The 22,423-nt window shown below is 29.0% G+C and overlaps 2 protein-coding genes and 1 long non-coding RNA gene across 5 annotated transcripts; 1 reads left to right on the forward strand and 2 right to left on the reverse strand.

Moving 5' to 3' along the window:
- Positions 1–6,380: 6,380 nt before the first annotated feature.
- On the forward strand, positions 6,381–8,969 carry LOC122850476 (putative nuclease HARBI1). The gene is made up of 5 exons (XM_044149619.1): positions 6,381–6,406; positions 6,555–6,735; positions 6,804–7,649; positions 7,729–7,796; positions 7,864–8,969. Exons 2-4 carry the CDS (start codon positions 6,560–6,562, stop codon positions 7,742–7,744), a joined length of 1,038 nt encoding a protein of 345 aa, XP_044005554.1. The 5' UTR covers positions 6,381–6,406; positions 6,555–6,559; the 3' UTR covers positions 7,745–7,796; positions 7,864–8,969.
- A 2,828-nt stretch (positions 8,970–11,797) lies between these two features.
- LOC122850486 lies at positions 11,798–13,274 on the reverse strand. Its single transcript, XR_006373635.1, has 4 exons — positions 12,827–13,274; positions 12,586–12,747; positions 12,270–12,501; positions 11,798–11,997 (listed from the first exon to the last, which is right to left on the reverse strand). It is a non-coding gene; the product is annotated as an uncharacterized LOC122850486 (long non-coding RNA).
- A 99-nt stretch (positions 13,275–13,373) lies between these two features.
- On the reverse strand, positions 13,374–17,132 carry LOC122850492 (equilibrative nucleoside transporter 1-like). 3 transcript variants are annotated; one of them, XR_006373637.1, is made up of 10 exons: positions 16,895–17,132; positions 16,733–16,810; positions 16,579–16,645; positions 16,385–16,510; positions 16,152–16,297; positions 15,966–16,051; positions 15,580–15,756; positions 15,085–15,500; positions 14,752–14,997; positions 13,374–14,498 (listed from the first exon to the last, which is right to left on the reverse strand). XR_006373637.1 is itself a non-coding variant. In XM_044149637.1 (8 exons), exons 3-8 carry the CDS (start codon positions 16,587–16,589, stop codon positions 15,458–15,460), a joined length of 576 nt encoding a protein of 191 aa, XP_044005572.1. In that variant the 5' UTR covers positions 16,590–16,645; positions 16,733–16,813; positions 16,895–17,075; the 3' UTR covers positions 15,343–15,457. The 3 variants fall into 3 exon arrangements, 1 of the variants encoding a protein (XP_044005572.1); XR_006373636.1 differs by having other exon boundaries at positions 16,733–16,813; positions 16,895–17,128; XM_044149637.1 differs by lacking the exons at positions 13,374–14,498; positions 14,752–14,997 and having other exon boundaries at positions 15,343–15,500; positions 15,593–15,756; positions 16,733–16,813; positions 16,895–17,075.
- Positions 17,133–22,423: the final 5,291 nt, after the last annotated feature.

The raw sequence follows: 22,423 nt of genomic DNA on the forward strand, positions 1-22,423 counted from the left end.
ACGATAAAATATATTGTTTGATCAAAAAAAACCCAGGAGATGATGAAAAAATTCAATATCTACATCCTGGTGAACCGAAAACCAACATTACAAACTAAAGCAATATTTTTAATCTCTTCTTTTTGAAAAAATATATTTAATAATAAGAAAAACCCTGAAGATAATTGGAAAAATCATTTTGACCTCCTGGTGATCGTAAAAGGTAACCTGGGTGATTTTTTTGTGGACTTAAACCCTCCTGAGCTCAAACTGAATATTTATGTTAAATTTCATGTGAATCAGACCAATAGTGTGCGTAAAACTGCGTTTCCAAGGATCCGGCCATGTCTTTTTATTGTATAGATTAACTTTACAAAATTATTATGATTTTTTTTGTGTTGTTTAGTTTAATAGTTTATTACAAATAAACTTGACAAATACGAATAATGTGATAATATATTCCGATGTCACTCGCTTTCTCGCTCTAGTGTGGTTACTTACTGTCAGAGTAACCTATAATCGAGTAGTTACATGCACAGAGTGGTCCGGCGTAAGACCAGCGTGACTGCGGATGGACTTTATGTTCGACTACTTGGTGCATTAGAGTGAGTAGGCAATAGGAGGATATTTGGTAAAGCCTGTGAGGTACGAATATCCTCGTTCTCGTATTGACTTAGGTTGTGCGAGTGAGTTAAACCAAAGTTAATAATCACGGTAATAACTGCCGCCGCGGGGTGAGGTAATTACGCTCCCGGCCAATACTAAAAATCATATACATTTTAGTAATGGTGCACGAGTGACGTTTTGGAACCAATATGGTGGACCGCGCCCCTCTACCATTTCTTGCTGAACTAGTCGCTACCGAAATGGCCGTCGGCGGCCATTGCTCCTGAAACTACCCCACGGTCTGTTGGTTGCCGTTATACACCAGCTGGCTCCCTCCTGGCGGTAAAAGAGGAGGATGGTGAAAAATCCTCGTTGATCCCATAGTAACTGATGCTTCTACTTTATCGGTAGTAAAATCAGTTACAATGTAAACTCTTATTTCTAATTTTTTTCTATTGATTTTTCGATTTTTTTTGTGTTGTTTTTTTTTAATCAAAATTCCGGAAAAAATCCTGAGATATTATAGAAATAGTCTGAAGATTACTCCGTAAATATCTCCGGAAGTCTCAATTACGTAGAAAATCCGGAGAAATCCGGAGTAAGTTTGGAGAAATCCGGAAAAATCCGGAGAAATCCGGAAAAATCATGAGAAATCCGGAGAAAATCCGGAGAGATTATTTCTACCAGGGATATATTCATGTAATTTTGAAACAAATATTTTTAAAAAAGTTTTTTTTTTTATACTTTTGTTTTTAATATTATTTTGTTGAAACTTTATCGTGAAGAAAGAATTTTCAATTGAAAATTCTTAGTTCATCAAATTCGGAGTGAAAATTATTTATTCACTTTGGATTTTGGAGTATAATCTATTTTTTTAAATAGATAATAATAATAACTCAAATATAATAATATATCTTTTAAAAAGCAAATTAATTTTCCAATTTATATGAATCCTTATTATTTTACAATTTTAATTATTAAATATTTAATTTTTAAATTGAAAAATTAATTTGCTGTTTAAAAAATATATTCTTATACGTCTCGTTCTCGATGATAGTATAACATGTAGTAGTATCGATAAGCTAGAGAATACCACAACCTTTAGAGTGTTTTTTTTTTTTTTACCTACGTGTAGGTGTCGCCCTAATTGGGCCTACCGCCATTACGTGTACTTGTTATTCATAACGTTTCGTTGTGCCTGAGGATTCAGACGCCAATAGAGTAAAAAAAAAAAAAAAAAAAACATTTATTGTTAATAAATAAAAATTTAACATTAATAACAACAATGTCAGGACACAGTTCCAAAAAACGGTCACGCTCTCGTTCACAACATCGTGAAAAAAGCAGTGACAGAAAAATGAGGAAGGTGCAGGAACAATTGGATAGGCTCATGAAAATGACAAAGGCATTAATCCATAATCAGCAAACACCTCAAAAAGAATATAGCAAATGAGAGAAAACTGACGACAACAAAAAAGCAGGTAAAAAAAAAAAAAAACGCTCTTGATTTCCACACGAATGATAGAGGTGATCAACCTCCACACGAGGTTGATCGGGACATCCCGATATTAAAATATCTCTCTCTCTCTCTCTCTCTCTATTCTTTTTCTCAAAAAATGACAATAAGTCAAACAGGAAAACAAGTCCAACCAGACAATAAGTCTAACCGACAATAAGTCACAAATATGCATTTAAACATTCCTTTTTTCTTCCTAGATGAAGCAAGGAAAAGCATTGAAAAACCGAGAGAAATATCAGAGACAGAAAAGTCTTCTGATGAAACAAGTCATCAGGAACCAGCAGATGTTGAAAGAGTGCAAAAGGGAGGAAAATGAATACATTTCATCATACTTCCTGGTACCAAAACCAGATGGATCAAATAGATTCATTTTTAATTTAAAAAAATTAAACATATATGTGGAATTAACACATTTTAAAATGGAAGACATACGTTCTGTTAAAAACCTTATAACAAAAAATACATATATGAGCACAATAGATTTAAAGGATGCTTATTACCTTGTAACAGTTGATAAAAGTCACAGAAAATATTTAAAACTAAAATTTTATAGACAATCGTATCAGTTCACGTGCCTTCCTTTTGGTTTATCATCAAGCCCATATCCTTTTACCAAAATCATAAAGCCATTAGTCAGTAGACTAAGAGCTTTGGAAATAATGTCAGTAATTTACCTTAATGATCTGTTGATCTTAGGTAATAGTTTTAAAAAATGTACACATAATGTCAATCAAATTAAGAGTTTATTAGAACATCTTGGACTTTTCATAAATTACAAAAAAAGCAATTTAACACCAAACCAAAAGTGCCAATACTTGGGATTTATACTAAACTCAAAAAATTTAACAGTAGAACTAACACAAAAGAAAAAAGACAATATTAAGTATTTAGTTAGTAAATTTAAAGAAGACAACTGGTACAAGATTCTTGATGTAGCTCAACTGCTAGGAGTTCTAACTTCTTACAGTCCAGCAGTAGCTTACAGCTTAGTTTACTGCAAGAGACTTGAAAGAGAAAAATTCCTGGCGTTGATTTTTGATAATAATAATTATGATGGGAAAATGATTATAAAAAAATATATTATTGAAGATCTTATATAGTGAAAAAATAATGCCTTAATTGGCATAAACCCCTTCAAGACCCAGAGATACATACTTGAAATATTTTCAGATGCTTCTTTATCAGACTGGGAAGCTCATTGCCAAGGTCTCAGCTCACATGCGTTTTGGGACAAAAAAGAAAAAAAACTTCATATTAATTATCTTGAACTTCTTGCAGCACATTTTGCCTTAAAATGTTATGCTGAGAAATATTACAATTGTGAAATTCTCTTGAGAATAGATAACACAACTGCTATTGCATACATTAATAAAACTGGAGGAGTTAAATTTCGTAACCTCAGTGAATTAGCAAGGAAAATATGGCAGTGGTGTGAAGAAATAAAAATATGGATTGTAGCATCATACATAGCCTCAAAAGAAAACATAGAGGCTGATGTAGCATCAAGAAATACAAACATTGATACTGAATGGGAACTATCACCTAAGCTTTTCAAAATAATTCTTGGAAAGTTTGGTCCTTTTTTAATTGATCTATTTGCCTCTAGACTGAATAAAAAATGCAAAAAATTTTGTTCAAGGTTCCCAGACTCAGATGCAACAATCATAGATGCATTCACAATACCCTGGGAAAAAGAAAAGTTCTATGCATTTCCACCTTTTGCACTCGTCTTACGTTGCTTACGAAAAATAGTTCTAGACAAAGCTGAAGGTGTGGTAGTTGTTCCTTTATGGACAACTTAACCCTGGTATCCTCTTTTTACATCTCTTCTCCAAGATTCAATTATATTACATCTAAATAAAAATATGCTGGTTTCTCCTTGCAGAAAAATACTCATCCATTGTCATCAAGCCTTTCTCTGGTGGTCGGCAAATTATTAAGTCAGCATTTATAAACAAAGGCCTAGATGAGAATGCAGCAGAAGTGATGACAAATTCATTAAAAGACTCAACAATTAAACAATATCAAGTATCATTAAAAGAATGGTGAAATTATTCACATGAAAAACAAATTCATCTATTCAATGCATCAACAGAGAATATTATTGGTTTTTCAACTGAAAGATTTGAAGAAGGAGCAAAATATAACACATTAAATTCTGCCAGAGCTGCCATATCCATTATATCATCTCGCGATGTATCACAAGATGGACTTTTATCTCGTTTTCTTAGAGAAGTATATAAACAAAAACCAACAAGATCCAAATACTCTAACACTTGGGATGTTTCAGTTGTTTTAAATTATTTAAAAACACAACATCCACTTGATTCACTTAACCTCAAAGAGACAGGTAAAAAACTTGCCACATTGTTGATGTTAACAACAGCTCAAAGATTCCAAACTTTATTATTGATAAACACTGGTAACATCGAATTATAATCATCAAAAATAATAATAAAAATACCAGATCAGATAAAGACATCAAGACCGGGTACATTCCAACCAGAGTTGATCTTGGAAGTTTTCAATGAAGATCCAAAGGTTTGTGAAGTATCATTTACACAAGAATACTTAAAATACACGAAAGAACACAGAAAAGAAAACAACAAAAAACTGTTCTTATCATCAACAAAACGATATGGTGCTGCCAGTGCCCAAACTCTGAGCCAGTGGATAAAAGATACACTTCGAGAAGCAGGTGTTGATAATCAATTTATAGCATATAGCACAAAACATGCTGCAGTATCAACAGCATATCAAAAAGGTGTCAACATGGAGACAATACGACGTACAGCTGTATGGTCAACACAATCAAAGATGTTTGCAAAATTTTACAATAAACCAATTGTATCATGTGCGGATTCATTTAACTGTTCTATATTGAAACAATAAAATAAATAAATACACATATGGTTTGTATCTAATATTTTAATTATGCACATCTACATGTTATACTATCATCGAGAACGAGACGTATGATATAATTATAATATAACTCCCCCGAAGGGCGAAGTTTGATTACAATTATATGACACGTCTCGTTCGAAGATGATTCAATCCCTCCCAATCTATTCCATCCAGGGATCATTAATTAAATAAAGAAATAAAATATAAACACAGACGGCTGGGACTCTAAACATTATGATAGCTTATCGATACTACTACATGTTATACTATCATCTTCGAACGAGACGTGTCATATAATTGTAATCAAACTTCGCCTTTCGGGCTCGTTTGATTTTATAATCTTACTAGCTGATTTACCCGGCTTCGCTCGAGGGTGGTTTACTACTCTACTGTCAGTATTAGAGTTGCATCCTAACCTTCGCTATGAGCGTCATTTTCCTTCCCATTTTAACCCAGGCTTAGGACTGGCAGCAAGTTCTGCTTGCTGGTATGGTTAAAAATTTTTTAGCTTTTGTAGCTTTTTTATTGACTTCTCTAATGAAGGTTTATAAGATTCAACTCTAGTACAGCCATTTTATCTATATTTATTAACACAAAAATTGAATAACAAAAATAAAAATTTAAAATAAAGTAATATAAAACACTCAACTTGCTGTAGTCTAATAACTAACAACTAAGCTAAATGTTTTTAAAAAAGTAATTTTATTCCTATAAAAATGTGCTAAATACTACTGATAATCTAATATTTCTTTATAAACGATATTATTAGTTCTTTGGTCAGAGGCGTATATGTATAAGTTTTTTTCTGAACTTACACGGGAGCAGGCAACATAAAATTGTCCATGAGTAAAGCAGGGATCGGTGTTGTCAATTCCTGATACTTTCATTGTCTGTCCATGTGCCTTAGGGCTGGTTTTTTCGTCCACAGTTACAGTTAACCAGTAGTTATTTTTTTAACTACTAGTTTGTTAACTACTAGTTTTTTTTTTTATCGGTCGTTGGAATAAATTTTGAAGTAAAACACAGATGTCAGGATATTGTTATACTAAAAGAAAAATAAAATATAAATATATAAATAAATAACAAAAAAAATATCAATATAAAATAAATATTAATTAATATTAAACTAACAAATAATAAAAACAATAAAAATAATAAATAACAAATAATATTATGATGAACAATAAAAGTCATAAATAATAAAGATCACCGGTGATATCACAAATAAAACTCGTGATAGTTTTTTGGTTATGTGTTGATGTTTACATTTTTTTTGACATATCAATAAATATTAAAATAACAAATAATTAACAATAAATAACAAAAGAAAAATGTGCAAAAAAAATTAATAATAAATCATAAATAATAAATAATAAATAATAAATCAAATAACAGGTGAATATATAAAATAACAATAAACTTCTCTTAATTTTATGTTTATTTGTTGTTGTTGTTGTTATTGTTGAGTCAACATATTTATTTAAAAATAAATACTTGTTTGTTATTTATAATTTGTTTATCGTTATATGTTCTCTATTTTAAGAACCAATGGATGTTTATCGTAATAGAAGACGAGGACAAAGGCGAAGAGTCAGAGCAAGACCAGTCATTGATTTTTTCCAACTTACTCCACAACAATTCGAGAAGCGGTTTAGGTTGTCTCACGAAGATATAAATATGTTGGTTGAAAGAATTGGAGAGGACTTGCTGCACGATGATCAAAGGTTATTATTAATTATATTAGTTTATATTTTTTTATCTTAAATAAATAATTTAATTTTTTCAAAATTAGAAATGAACAAATCCCACCCAGGACTCAAATTTTAATAACTCTTCGGTTCTTGGCATCTGGTGCATTTTATAAAGTAATAGGTGACTTTGCTGGTATCTCAAAATCAACTGTTTGGTCCATTATTCATAGAGTAATCCATCGTATTGCCAGTCTTCGTGATGAATATATTCACTTTCCAACAACTCAACAAGAAATTCGACAAACTCAAGCTGATTTTTTTGTTAGATTTGGGTTTCCTAGAGTAGTAGGATGTATTGATTGTAAGCATATACAAATAAGGTCATTTGGTGGTCCTGATGCAGAATTATTCCGTAATCGAGATAATTATTTCTCGATAAATACCCAAGTTGTGTGTAATGCACACCTGGAGATTACAGACATTGTTGCAAGATGGCCTGGATCTTCACACGATTCAACAATTTTTCATAATAGTCGTTTGATGGCAAATTTTGAAGCTGCTAATTATCAAGATGGTTTGTTATTGGGAGACGCTGGCTATCCATCTCTCCCTTTTTTGATGACACCAGTAGCTCAACCAAATACTCCTCAAGAAGTTCTATATAATGAATCACAAATAAGGACTCGTGGACACATTGAACGTCTTTTTGGTATATGGGCTCGAAAATGGCCATTTATTTCGGGTTCACGGTTTAAACACCGTGAAAACACATTCGCAGCAATTGTTGCACTAGCTGTTTTACACAATATTGTTCGCCAAAGGCAACTAATGTGGATTGGTCGAGTTACTGGAGATGTAAATGAATATACAAGGATCATTCATAACACTTTTAACATTCAGCCTAACCAGAATGCCCGTCAACAAATCATTGATAATTATTTTTACAGGTATGTATATGTTTATTTGGAGCTTCTTGATAATTTAGTATGAATTGTTTTGTATAATTTTTCAAAAATAATATTACAGACTGATTCATGATTGATGCCAAGTACTTCACAAGATGCAGGCAATACTGACATTACAACTGACACAAGGTATGATATAATATCCATAAAATATCAATATTGACACAATAATTAATTATTATCAATTTATATTTAGTGCTGGTGATCAAGTTGTACCATCACATATCTCAAATGTATCTGAAACATCTTCATAACAACAACAACAACAACAAGATAAAGTCAAACAAGTAAATAAGTAACAATAAATAATAAAACAAAAACACCAGCATCAAAATCCAAACGTGGTGGAAGTCAACGACGTGGAAAAAAATGGTTGAAATACCAGTGTCAACAGTAATAATAATGGTGATAAAAGCTTGTTTGATTAATTATACTCAGATGTTTTGGTAACAGAAATCATTGACAATTGGATCCAAGACTACAAAAATAATAAAGAAAAAGCTTTATTACTCTTCGTACAATTCATCATTGATGCAACATGTTCCGAAGAACAATTGACACTTGAAATTCTCTACTGACTGATCTTAAAGATAAAGAACTTCGTGAAAATTTTAGTAAATTCATTAAAAATTTTGTGTATACATCTCAGAATGACATATTATTTGATGAATATTTATTAGATAACAATATATTATTTTTAGTACATTTATCACGTTCAAAAGTTCAATCATACAGACATACTGCAACATTTTTATGTATGAAATTGGCAACTGGTCTTGTTGATGTATGTTCAAATTTAACACAAATACTCGTCAAAACAAATAGACAATATGATAGTGAAAAAAAAATATTCATTCACGTGATGTCATTCAAAATATACGTTTAATTTGTGTATCTGCTGTTGGATCATGCATGAAAAAAAAAAAAACAATATATGAAAGTTAATTATTTAAAATACATTGGCTGGGCATTATTTGATGATGAAAAAAATGGTATAATTTGAAAAAAAAACACTAGAGATATTACAAAAATTTTTTTGCAGTTATTCCAATGAATATCATAACATTAATTGACAATTATTATCCAGATTTATTGACTAATGAAGATCATGAAACAATGTACAAATTAATATTTCTCAAAGACAGATCAATGGCACAAGCTGGTGGTGAATTTCATTTCATTTTTTTTTTACATTTCAATTAATCGTCAACTTATTGAATAACTTAAATAAATCCAATAACTTATTAGCAACTTTGTTATTATTATTATAATTATAAGAAAAGAATAAATTATACTTTGAGTTATTTAAATTCTCTTATCATGATGACTGTTAATTGTCTAAAAATCACAAGAATTTATAAGCCAAATAATTGTTGAAGCAATCATCATTTTAACTTACAAATACGTTAAATATAATTCATAATTATCTTAATAAACATCTCGAGGAATAACAACAAGAAAAAATAAAACAATAATTTTCCAGGAATTTTTTTATTTTTTTACTTACAAAACTACTCATACAATGTTTAGTTTTAGTTTTTTTTTTTTTTTTTTTTTTTGACAAGAAAAAAATAAAGTAAATCCATTTTACATTATTAATTTAAGTTATTGAATAATATTTTACTCAAACAGTAATTATTGAATGGAATAATAATTATTGAATGGAAATAATAAGAAATCAAAGATTGATTATGAAAAAAAAAATATATATATTTTATGCCATTATTTATTGATTATTTTTTATTATAAAAATGAAAAAGAGAAAAAAAAATTATATACGTAATAAGTATAATAATAATCTAATGTTTGTTCATAATAATTGTAATATTAATTATTTTTTTTTTTTTTTATTAAACTTCTAAAGAAAACACGAAAAAAAATTTTTATTTTAAAAAACAAAAACAACTATTATTTCTATTATTATTAATTTTTATTTTAAAATATTTAAAAAAAAATTAAAATAAAAATATGATTTTTTTTTTAAACAAAATAAAATATAATAATTTAAAAAAAAAAAAAAAAACTGATTAGTATTTTAAAAAGAAAAAATGATATAATCAATATTTATTTATTGAGGATAAGTAGTTAAATCAAGTGTCAATACTTTACTCTCTGAACATCCACCGACATCAGGACAAATACCAACAAGTGCATCAGCATGACAATAAAATTCTTCTTTCAATGATTTTGTATAGCAGCAACAGCAGCTGTTAAATAACCACCATTCTGTTGTCTTGGTGCTTGATTCATATTACGTCCTTGATAACCACCAGTTGAACGTGATTGATATCTTGGTCCTCCTTGTGATGCTTGATAATTTGGATTACCATTTGCTGATTGATGATAATTATTTTGTTGATAAGCACCATTTGTTGGACGTTGTTGTTGTTGCTGCTGTTGTTGTTGTTGTGGTACTTGTGCTTGTTGTTGTTGATAACCATTTTGATAATTATATGAACGTTGTAATTGTCCATTCATCATATAATTATTTTGTTGTTGTCTTTGCATTGGTTGACGTTCTGACATTTGATTTTGATGATAATTTTGTGGTTGATATTGTTGATTATTTTGCCATGTATTTGTACCAGTTGGACTTGCATTATTACGTGGACTTGAACTCATTGAATTATCTTCACTACCTGGTCTAACTGTATTCCATCTTTGACGTCCTTTACCAAATTGTCCACGTTGTGAATTAGCCAATTCAATTAATTGTGGATTAACAACTTGTCCAGCTTCTTCAAGTACAGACATTAATTCTTTAGTTTGACGTGCATTATTAAGTGTAAATATGCATATGCTGTACCAGCTGCTTGACAACATCCAGTTCTACCAATTCTATGTATATAATCCTCAACATTATTCATTTTTCCCGCTAATATTTTGTATTTCTTGATCACATTCATTCATTGTTTTTTCAATTTCACTTATTGTTGGTACAAATTTATCAAGTACCATTTGTAAAACAGATAATTCATTCGCATGTTCTTTTATTTTTTTTTGTGTTGCAACTAAATCATTTTTATTATATTTTAAACGTGTTTCTAAACCACGTATTTGTGATTCAATTGTATTTAATTCAGATTCTTTACGTGATTTTTTTGATGAATCACGTAATTTTTCAGTTAATTTTTCTTTTTGTGATTTTAATTGTGACATTTGTTTTTCATACCAACTTTTTTTGTTTAGTGAACAAAAAATAAAATAATTTAACTCATTAATTTTAGCGAAAAAAAAAAAAAAACAAACAAACAAACAAAAAAACATTGAACATGAGTTAATAATAATGAATAATTATTAATATATTTTTTTTCATTGAAAAAAATATTTAATGAAACGAAATAATAATTTAAATAATAAAATTATTATTTTTCTCGTATAGCACCACAAAAATCTTATGCTGAATAAAATGCAAGACGACTTTTCAATTGTTTTACATCATTTGAAAATGCCATTATTTCATGAAGCAAATGCCTCTCCTCTTTTTCTTTTTCATTTTCAATTTCATTATTTGTTTTATTGTTAATATATGTTTCTTGCCATAATGAAAATTGTAACTTCTCTGCTTCTTTAAATTTTTCCAGCTCATGTTCAATACTTATCTTGATATTGTCAATTTTTGTATTTATTTTTTCATCATTAATTTTTTTAACATCATTTATAATTTTTAATAATTCATCACTTGAGCCAAATTAAATATTTTTTTTTTTGATATTTTGAAAATATGTATATAATTTTGCACCGTCATCCTCAATTTCACCATCATCATCATTAGCATTATTGATATTACCATATTTATTGGCATAAAAATCAAAAACTAATTGGAACAAAAGTTTTAATAATTTCATTTCTTGAATTTTAAAAAATACTTGCAGCTCTAAATTGGCATCTTCCAGTAAATATTGTATTCCTTAATCCGGGGAAACAGTAAATGAAATTACTTGAATTTGTCTTATTTTTCTTGAGTTATCAAAACGACATTTTGATAATTCTTCTTTCAATACACGAAATTTGTACATGACAGATTGATAAATCTGTAAAATTTCTTGTTCCAATCGATGAGTATTATCTTGAACAAAATTATTATATTTTTCATTAATAATTTTTGTTAAAATACTTAATTCTTTTTAACGTAGAAGTTTGTAAACGTGTATTTGATTTTTTTAAACAATTTTTTTGCACGAATTCTTCCGTCAATGCATTCATCAATGCCACACTTTCAGTACTCGATTCCAGAAAGAACTCCATGGTGTGTATGGTTTCAGTGTTACTTGGTGACTGACTTATTGGTAACTGTTTCTGGGCGTTTTTCACACAAGTTTTGTAGTTTCTAAAAAACAAAAGAAAAATTTATAATATTCGAAGAAAAAAAAAAAAAAAAAATATAAACAAAAAAGAGTCGAATAAAGTAAATCTTATGTTTTTTTTTTTTTTATTCTTTCAATAGATTGTTTTTTATTTTCAATAAAAATAAATAATAATTTTACTTAATTATTAATAATAATTAGAATTATTTGTTAAAAATATTCTATTGAAAGTATTATTAATTATTAATTATTTTATCCATTGTTTTATATTTTTTATTTGAGCAAACTAACTTACCTTTTTTATCAAAACAATATGACAAATATCATGATTATTTGATGACGATTTAACATTTCAATATCAGATGTTAATGATGTAAAATCTTGTTGTCCAGGTGCATTTGGCTAGCACCATACCATTTAACTAACAGCTGCATTGCAATGTCTTTTTGTAATACACAATTTGATGTTAGTATAAACAATTTACCACCAATCCACGTACTGTACAAACGTTCTTGTGGTGCTGATATCTATTAAAAATATAATAATTAAAATAATAATATACATTTGTTTGAAATAACGTGATTAGATTTATTTAAAAATTTGTTTGTTACCCTGATTTTTATGTCTTTTGGTGACATTTTTCGTATTTCTGATAGTAACCTGTCACCAAAACCCTGAATCATCAATACGTTCCAGTGCTTGTGTTGATATTGGTGATGATAATGGACAATTTATTGGTGGCTGTGCTGATGATGTACGTTTTTTTCTAATAACTGTGCATTTTTTAAATTTAAATAATAATTATTATCAGTGAAATTTGAAATTAACAAAATGTAATTAAAATAAATTTACCAGTTGAACTTATTGGTGTGGTACTTGTTGATTGTAGATTTAAAAATCCACTTTTTTATGATCTTCAACAATAACAGATGAACATAAAATTGTTGCATTTAAAAATGCATCAATGTCTAATTGACTGAGACTATCTGGTGATGCTTGATTTAAATTATGAGCAGATATTTGTAAATTTTTAAATACATGACAGTGCTGAATTAATGTTTTTTAGATTATAAATTTTGAGTGTTTAATGGTTTTGGTTTATTGACAATACCAATCCAAACATGATGATGTAATGAAGCTGGAAATACTTGTTCACTTATTTGATGAAATTCAGCAAGTTCAATAGATGATAATAATCTAATGGGTGAATTTTTAGTTGTGTCATTAGCTTCATTTGATTAAGATTTAATATTTGCTGATAATGGTTTTGTACGACGTATTATTAAACAAGCTAGATGATAATTTAATTGTGCAAACATATGTAAATTATAATTTGATATATTTGATTTTTTGAGAAAGATATTAAATTGAAAATATCAACAAGACTGAATGAATTAATAATATAAATGAGATGCTGGTATTGTGAAAATGTTTTTTTGGTGCTATTTTTTTATTTTATCTTGTTTAATTTTTTTTTTTATTTTCTTCAACTTGCTGCTCCAATAATCGGCATTGAAGTTCTTCTTTCCTCAACGATATTTTCAACATTTCAATTTCTATTGGCATCTTTTGTTTTGTTTCATGAATCATCATATCAATAAGTTCATTAATTTTTGGGGTTGCCTCTGGTAATATTTTTTTCAAGCTGTGTAGGGTCTTGATATTATTGGGGTGTCTATCTTGACCAGGTGAAGTGACAGATGCATTAAGAGATGGCTGTGATGAAGTATCAGCTGATATGTAATTTGCCATACTTTTAGTGCATATATTACTTTCACAGTTTTTATAATTAGTTAAATCACGTTCATTGATTTTTTTTTTATTGATGTTCAATTCAGACAAGGGTTTGACTTGTTTCAAAGTGGATGTGCTTCCATTTGGAAGTTGGATTTTTTTCTCTGTTACATGTAATTTCACAACTTTTGAAATAGAAGACTGGAGGAGCGCTGACTAGTTTTTTAGATGATTTTTTTTCCCAACGATCCCAAAGTGGTATTTCTTTTGATTCATGAACTAAATGATCAAAAATTTCTTGGCAATCTTTATTGTTTTCAATTGAATTTTCTTGATCTTCCAAAATATCATTAACACAAGGTATTACTTCATTCTGTTTTAGTTTTTTCTTCAGTGGTTCAGCATCATTATCATATTCACTATTAAAACCAGTTGCTGACAAACCAATAATTGATAAAACTTTTTCAAATACATCATTAGTGAACAATTTTTTTTTTCCTCCTCCTGTTTCGTATTTTATTCTCTTCATACCGGCACTGTATGACCTTGCCTCTTTTTTTAAATTCGACCATTTATTTTTTAATGATGATATAGGTCGACTTTCATTTTGAGATGGTCCTTGATTGAATTCTTTTTCTATTTTTGTCCAACATTCATCTTTAAATTTATTGCTGATCCCATCTGTTTCTTTGTTATTAATAATTGATTTATATTTATAAACTAAATCAACTAACAGCATCGTTTCTCGAACCTCGTAATTAGAACTTCTAACAACATTTGCCATAGTGCACTACAAACAAAAAATATTAATTATTTGATGATTGAGAATATATAAAAAATCTTTAATTGAATTTTTAATTTTTTTTGAGGTTACTCCGAAAAATGATTGTGTTTTTTTTAAATTTATTTTTGATTCATTTGTTAAATGAAATCATTTTAATTTTTTTTTTTTTTTTTTTCAAAAAAAAGACTGATAAAACAAATGGTAAATATATATTTTTTCGTAATTTTAAATTTTAAAATTCAAAAAATAAATTTTTTACCTTTTAATTGCATTGATTAAATGCAAATGATGTTGTACAAGTTGTAATTGATACACTTGTAGTTGTTATCCATGAGCAACTCTTAATGTAACATCCTGTGCATAATTTCTACTATTATTTGTAATTACTGATATATTAGATGATGATAGCTGGTTGGTATTGTTGGTGGTGCTTTAACTTGATTTAATAATCTAATATTAATTTTAATGATAATAGAGACTGAAATTCCATGCTGGTTCAACACATCTAAGGAAAATGAAATATTAGTTTAATAAACATGTATTCTCTTGCAACGAGATTCAAAATAATTAAGTGATTCATTTTTATACGTACTTTCCACAATTCATCATGGTAAGTGATGAAAAATAACCACTTGAAAGACCCATTGTTAATGAAAGAATAAAATAAACCCAATCATTGTGATATAAGATTGGTAAATGTAGCATCTAAACAACCATATCTAATATTTTACATAATACTTGTTGAAAATAAAATTGGCTCTTGATCAATATAACCCATAAGTTTTCGCCTCAAATCACTTGAATTTATTGTTCTAATATCAACACCATCAATTTTTATTGTTTCACTAGTAACATCATACATTCGTTCTAATAATGCAGCAATAGTTGATTTACCATTACCACTTGATTCAACAATTGCAACAGTTTTACCAAATCTTGACGAAATTTCATTGTTACTCTTTGTCCTACACATGACAGTGTATATACATAAGTAAATGTAAAAAGTTTCTGGAAAGAAATAATTATAATTGAATATGTTTTGATTAAAAGCAAAGAATTCATAAATAAAATATATCAAATTACATACTTGAATTACATACATGCGAGCTAATTTAAATGCTGGTATCGCTAGTTGTTGAAAAATACTAGTCATAAAATCACCATCACTTGCTTTTCCATCTTGTCTTACTTTTGTTATGACATTGACGATGTGACTGACACACTGACGTATCCAAATATTTAATACTGCCACAATAAATGCACTCTAAATAATTTAATAAACAAATTGCATTAATCAATTAATTAATTAAGATTATTGTATTAATTTTCTCCATTGAAAATCATTTAATCTTGTATTATGATTATGTATTATATTTAAATTTTTTAAATATTTATTTTCAGTTTATTTTCAATTAATTTATTTTTATTTACTATTAATTTACTGTAATACATTGTTTGGCTTAAAATACATACCGATCCTAAAGTAATAGCTCCAGTATATTTACCAGGTAGTTTTGCAGCCATACCATATACAGAATTTTGATAAATACCATTCGTAGCTGATTAACAAAAAATAAGAAAATAATATCATTTATAGAATTTAGTTTCTAACTAAAAAAACAGTATCATTAGTAATAACATAAGTATTTTTTTTCTTACTATTTAAAAGAAAAACAGATCCCATTGTAATCCAAAAAAATAATGTTGTTTGATTTTTAGTATCATCCATGGCCATTCCAATTGTGAATAAAAATATAACAGCTTCAACAACTAAACCCCAAACAATTCTCTTGCCAATTTTTCCTCTACAAAATAAAATTAAAATAAAATTAATTTAATGTAACGAAAATTTCTATATTTTATAGAAAAAACAATATAATTATTCAACTTACCCAGTTGAAAAGAATAGATCAAACCAATTGAAAAATAAATTTGGCAGTTGAACAGTCAATGTGAGATAAAACATGTAATTAGATTTATAATATTGATTGCCCTTTGAACTTGACATCTTAAAAATACTATAAAAATAAATTTAATATATTTAAGTTGTATGTTTTATTAAAAAGAAATTCATTTAACAATATACCTCATTTGCATTTAAAAACATGTTCTAGGACATATGAAGTACCATGGTCAAGTAAAGAAGGTTCATTCTAAAAATAAAAAAATAAATCATTAAAATATTTATTTATATTTAATTAATAATATTTTGAGAAATATAAATAAGAGAATCAATTTGCCTGATATTTGGTGGATCAAGATAAAGATCGTTTATAACCAAAAAACCATCTTTACCGTTGGAATCATCATCAGACTAGCTACTTTACATGTTTAGAAACAAAAAATATTAATTATTTGATGATAGAAAATATATTTAAAATTTTGAATTGAATTTTTAATACATTATTATTTTAACTACTCCATTACTCCATTACTCCATTTTGCTGAGTTTTGTGACAGATCAAAAAAATATCAATGTTATCATTTTAGTTAAAATTGTTGATTATTTTTAATTAAACTATTTCTCTTTATTTTTTTTATTGAAAACTTTATGAGTTATTGTCAGTTATGACCAAGAAGACTAGAGACCTAATTAGATGTATGTAATTAGGTCTCTAGTCTTCTTGGTTATGACCATCTGTCTATTTTATTTTATTTTTTTTTTCACTTATTATTCTTATTATTATTTTATAAAGTTATATAGTTAGCTCTAACTATTTTTATTTTTGACACGTCGTGACACCTAGCAGCCAATATTCAAAGTTCTAACCATAATTTTAACCATTAGTCAACAAACTGGTAGTTAAAATTTTTTAACTACTAGTTAACTGTAACTGTGGACGAAAAAACCAGCCCTTATTAATTGACATAGCAAAACAAAGTTTAATAGGGAATTGGACACGTTTAAATTCGAAGGGATATTCATTCGTTATCATTGGTATTCTTGGAATATAAACAATTTGACCACTCGCAGATCCAGTTAGGATTTCGGCTTCGATAAGATTTTTCTTCAAAGATACTATTCTTAACCTTGTCCCATTGCACAATTTTGGAGCATTGGAGCATAAATTACGCATGAGAATAATAGGGGCACCAATTTTGAAATCAAGTTTGTGTGGTGGGAGACCTGACGGATATAATAAATTGAGAAATTCGATCGGGATATCTACAGCATCGTCTTGATTACTAAGTGTATCGAAAGAAATATAGGTTTTTTCATCAGCTTCAAACATAGAAAGAATCTTTTCGTTTATGACGTTGACGGTGTCATTTTTAGGGGCCAAAATAGCACGTTCACGGAGCCATTCATTAGATTTATTGGAAAGTTGAAAAATTTCGGGATATACCTTATTGATTAAATTATTTTGATCTAGAACGGAAATTGTAAATGTAGATGTTATCTGTATCGTACTATCGTTATCATTCTGGAAAGTTCCATTACCAATTTTCAAAAGTGTTTGAGAGAAGAGTTCAGCATTATTATCACCACCAAGGTGTACGCGCATATTGGTCGTTAGTCTCAAAGATGCACACAGAGAAGGATATGTTAACAGTTAACATATCCTGTTTAATGTTAACATATGCCATGTTAAAATGGGTGGTGGATGATAAGTTTACATCAAAGATATATATATTAACATTAAACATACGTATCTTAATAGTTAATATGCGTATGTTAACTATTAAGATATCTGTAATTGACACAATTTGAAGGTTAGGCTGATAGTTGAAGACATTTACGTATGTAAATATAAAAATTGAATGTAAAATTAAGAATGAATTTACAAAAAAACTAAATTTAAATAAATTTATGACAACACGAGTACATATTATATTATATTACAATTAGAATAGTATCACAATTTAATGTCAAAAAAAAAAGATGACAAGTAGTAGACTGGCGCATCAAAATATTTGGCCGCGTAAAGATACGTATGTTAACTATAAACATACGTATGTTAACAGTTAAGATATCTATGTTTATTGTTAATATATATATCTTAACATTAAACTTTTGTATGTTTAATGTAAACATATTGGTATGTTAACTGTTAACTTATCCTTCTCTGAGTGTGTTATGGAAGACCAAAAATATGATGATTTTAAGCATGCATTGATTTCATCGCTTTTACTGCCTTTTGGTACAACTGGAGATATTTGCCTAAAGTCACCAGCAAAAAGAACAACAACTCCACCCATCGGACGATCATCACTTTTGAAATCTTTCAGCGTTCGATCAAGTGCCTCAGGACCACCTTTATTTGCCATTGTCGATTCATCCCAAACAATAAAACGTGTTTCTCTTAGCAATTTTCCTAAAGAACTTTGCTTCTTCACACTACAAACTGGGCGCTCGGTAGTCTGAAGATCCAAAGGGAGTTTAAAAGCGGAATGTGCTGTCTTGCCATTTTGTAATAATGTTGCTGCTATCCCCGACGAAGCGACTGCTAATGAAATTATCCCCTGCACACGTAGCTTTGAAAGCAAAAGATTCAGCATGAAAGTCTTACCAGTTCCGCCAGGTGCATCGAGAAAAGATAATTCACCAGTATTTTGCAATAAACTTTGTAAAATAGTATCTAAACAAAAAAAGAAACACAGTTTTTTTTACAAAAAGGAGCGTCAAGTATTCGAAATCCCCACTAATTATGTGATTATAGTAATTTTATTTTATATTGATATTTATTAATTTTTTAGATACAAAAAGATATAATACCAAAATAAGTCAAGAAGGAAATATTTAACGCATATAATTAAGTCTTAATCTTTGACAAAATTTTATACTTGACCCCGCCCGGTTCTTCCCAAATAAAATTTGAAGCCTACACACGTCTCGACAACAGAGTTAATGGTATTTTCCAATTATCCATTATTATATATATATATACCCTTCACATTTTATCTATAGGCTTAGGACTGGCAGCGTACAATCTTGTTACCTTGCCGGTGTGTTTAAAAAAATATATATATACATATATATATATATATATATCCAGTGGTGGTTTCGGGGACATTTTTTTTTTTTGCGATTTTATTCAGTAATTGAACTTTGTACATCAATGTACATTCATGTATAAGACGATTTTATTGTATACACCAAAATAAAAAAATTTTCATCGATTGGTACTTTTGAGGACTATCGTTATGACACGGTTTCAACCCTTCACTTACCTTATTTATTCGAATCCTTTGTATTTTAGGATTGTGTTGGCATGAATTTAGAAGGTACAAAAAATAGATGTAGTAAATTTTACATTTTTAATACATAAAATTTAAGATTTGACACAAGTCCTCAAAACAACCGATGCATGAAGAATTTATCTATGTAATGGTGGTTTCGAGGACTTTTCTTTTCAAATTTTAATTATCCCTTTAATATAACCAAATGACTGTTTTGACGGTGGCAATAGTCCTTGTATCTATTGATTAATACTTATATTGAATAACAATTCATAAAATGTATCAGGGTCATATGATAAGACTTCTTTGTTATCGTTTTAACTTGATGTCCCCAAAACCTCCGATAAATTTTTTTAAAAAACTATGTAATGGAGGTTTCAAGGACTTTTCTTTTAAAAATTCACTTATCTTCTTGAAATAAATCAATGACTGTTTTGACGGTGGCAATAGTCCTTATATCTATTGATTAATACTTATATTGAATAACAATTCACAAAATGTATCTGGGCCATGATAAGACTTCTTTGTTATCGTTTTAACTTGATGTCCCCAAAACCTCCAATAGATTTTTTTTTGAAACTATGTAATGGAGGTTTCAAGGACTTTTCTTTTAAAAATTTACTTATCTTTTTAAAATAACTCAATGACTGTTTTGACGGTGGCAATAGTCCTTATATCTATTGATTAATACTTATATTGAATAATGATTCATAAAATGTATCAGGGCCATATAATAGGACTTCTTTGTTATCATTTTAACTTGATGTCCCCAAAACCTCCGATAGATTTTTTTAAAAAACTATGTAATGGAGGTTTCAAGGACTTTACTTTCGAAAATTCAATTATCACTTTAATTCAACCCAATGACTACCTTGACGGTTGCAATATTTCTTATATCTGTTAATTAATACTTATATTGAATGATAATTTATAAAATGTGTTAGGGCCATATGATAGGACTTGAAGATAAAACACTATTTATATATCTTACATGTTGTCCTCGAACCCTTTTATTATATTTTTTTATCCGGATTATGTTGGTCGTTCTGAAAAGTCTTCATAGAACTTAAACGAACTAATGATTAAAAATAGAGTACAGAGTTATGACTGTTTGGAATACGTGTATGACATCATCTACTTCTACGAAGTGGACTGAATCCGAGAAAATCGCGAGAAAATGGAAAAATATCAGAGAAAAACGGAAAAATATCATAGAATAAAAGAAATATTAAAAGAAAAATTTTTGAACTTGCAATTAAAGAGTTCCGAGAGTAAACATACAATGCGGCCATTTTTTGAGTCATACTTAACGATTGTACGAATTTCAGTTTGGGCTTCATGTTCCTAAAAGCACTAACGGGAGAAGTTTATGGTTTGGTACGTTCCGTGGACACCAAGAAAATCTAAGTAGAACTTGTAACAAAGTCAGCAGTCTTTATTTATTTTATACTTTCCGGTATAGGCTGCAAGTCTTCAAAACCACCGTTCTACGAATTAAAAACTCTCGCAGTATGGTAGTTTTGAGGACGTCTCAAAATTACGTCGTTAATTCCGTTTTGATTCAAGTATGGTTTAAGATTATCAGAAAGGTTCTACTATGAAATTTCCAAATCCGCACGTTTCGTGGACACCAAGAAAAATTAAGTAGAACTTGTAACAAAGACAACAGTCTTTCTCTAAATACCTACTGTCCAACAAATAGTTTCAGTTATTGCTATCGAAACGAATTCAGTTTCGGTTTTCCCAAAGGTATCTAAGAATTTCTAATGCTACTCAATCAAGGCGGTATCTCGTTGTTCAGACTACTGGTTCGAGGTGATCAATCATTTCTGAGGTTCCGGAAAACCGGGAAAAATTGTCTGAACTTTCGATGTTAAAAGAATACAGAACGACCGTCTTCCCAATCAACGCGTTTATCGTCGGAGAATTTTTCTTATATTTTGGTTTCATGTGATAGTCCTTATGTTTCGATTCGTTCAATAAATTTTTAAAACTATAATAAATTCCAGTGTAGAAGAATGGCCTTGTTCCAAGTTTGAAATATTTATTTTATACTTTCCGGTATAGGCTGCAAGTCTTCAAAACCACCGTTCTACGGATAAACAACTTTCGTAGTATGGTGGTTTTGAGGACGTCTCAGAATTACGTCGTTAATTCCGTTTTGATTTAAGTATGGTTTGAGATTATCAGAAAACTTCTATGAAATTTCCAAACCCGCTTGTTCCGTGGACACCAAGAAAAATTAAGTAGAACTTGTAACAAAGAAAACGGTTTTTCGCTGAATACCTACTGTCTAACAAATAGTTTCAGTTTTTGCTATCGAAACGAATTCAGTTTCGGTTTTCCCGAAGGTATCTAAGAATTTCTAATGCTACTCAATCAAGGCGGTATCTCGTTGCTAAGGCTACTGGTTAAAAGTGATCAATCATTTCTGAGGTTCCGGAAAACCGGAAAGAATTGTCTCAACTTTTTATGTTAAAAGAATACAGAACGACCGTTTTTTCAGTCAACGCGTTTTTCGTCGGAGAATTTCCTTATATTTTGGTTTTATGTGATTGTCCTTATGATTCGATTAGTGATGCCGCGATATGACGATATGACGATACGATACGATATGGAGGTGACGATATCCGATACGATATGGGCGTTCATATCGTATCGTCAAACTCGATACGATACGATATGGTCAAGACGATATATCCGATATATCGTCCATATCGACGATATGACATTAATTTTTCCATAATATT

This window comes from Aphidius gifuensis, linkage group LG1 (genome assembly GCF_014905175.1).
Source record: "Aphidius gifuensis isolate YNYX2018 linkage group LG1, ASM1490517v1, whole genome shotgun sequence".
NCBI classification, from domain to species: Eukaryota; Metazoa; Arthropoda; class Insecta; order Hymenoptera; family Braconidae; genus Aphidius; species Aphidius gifuensis.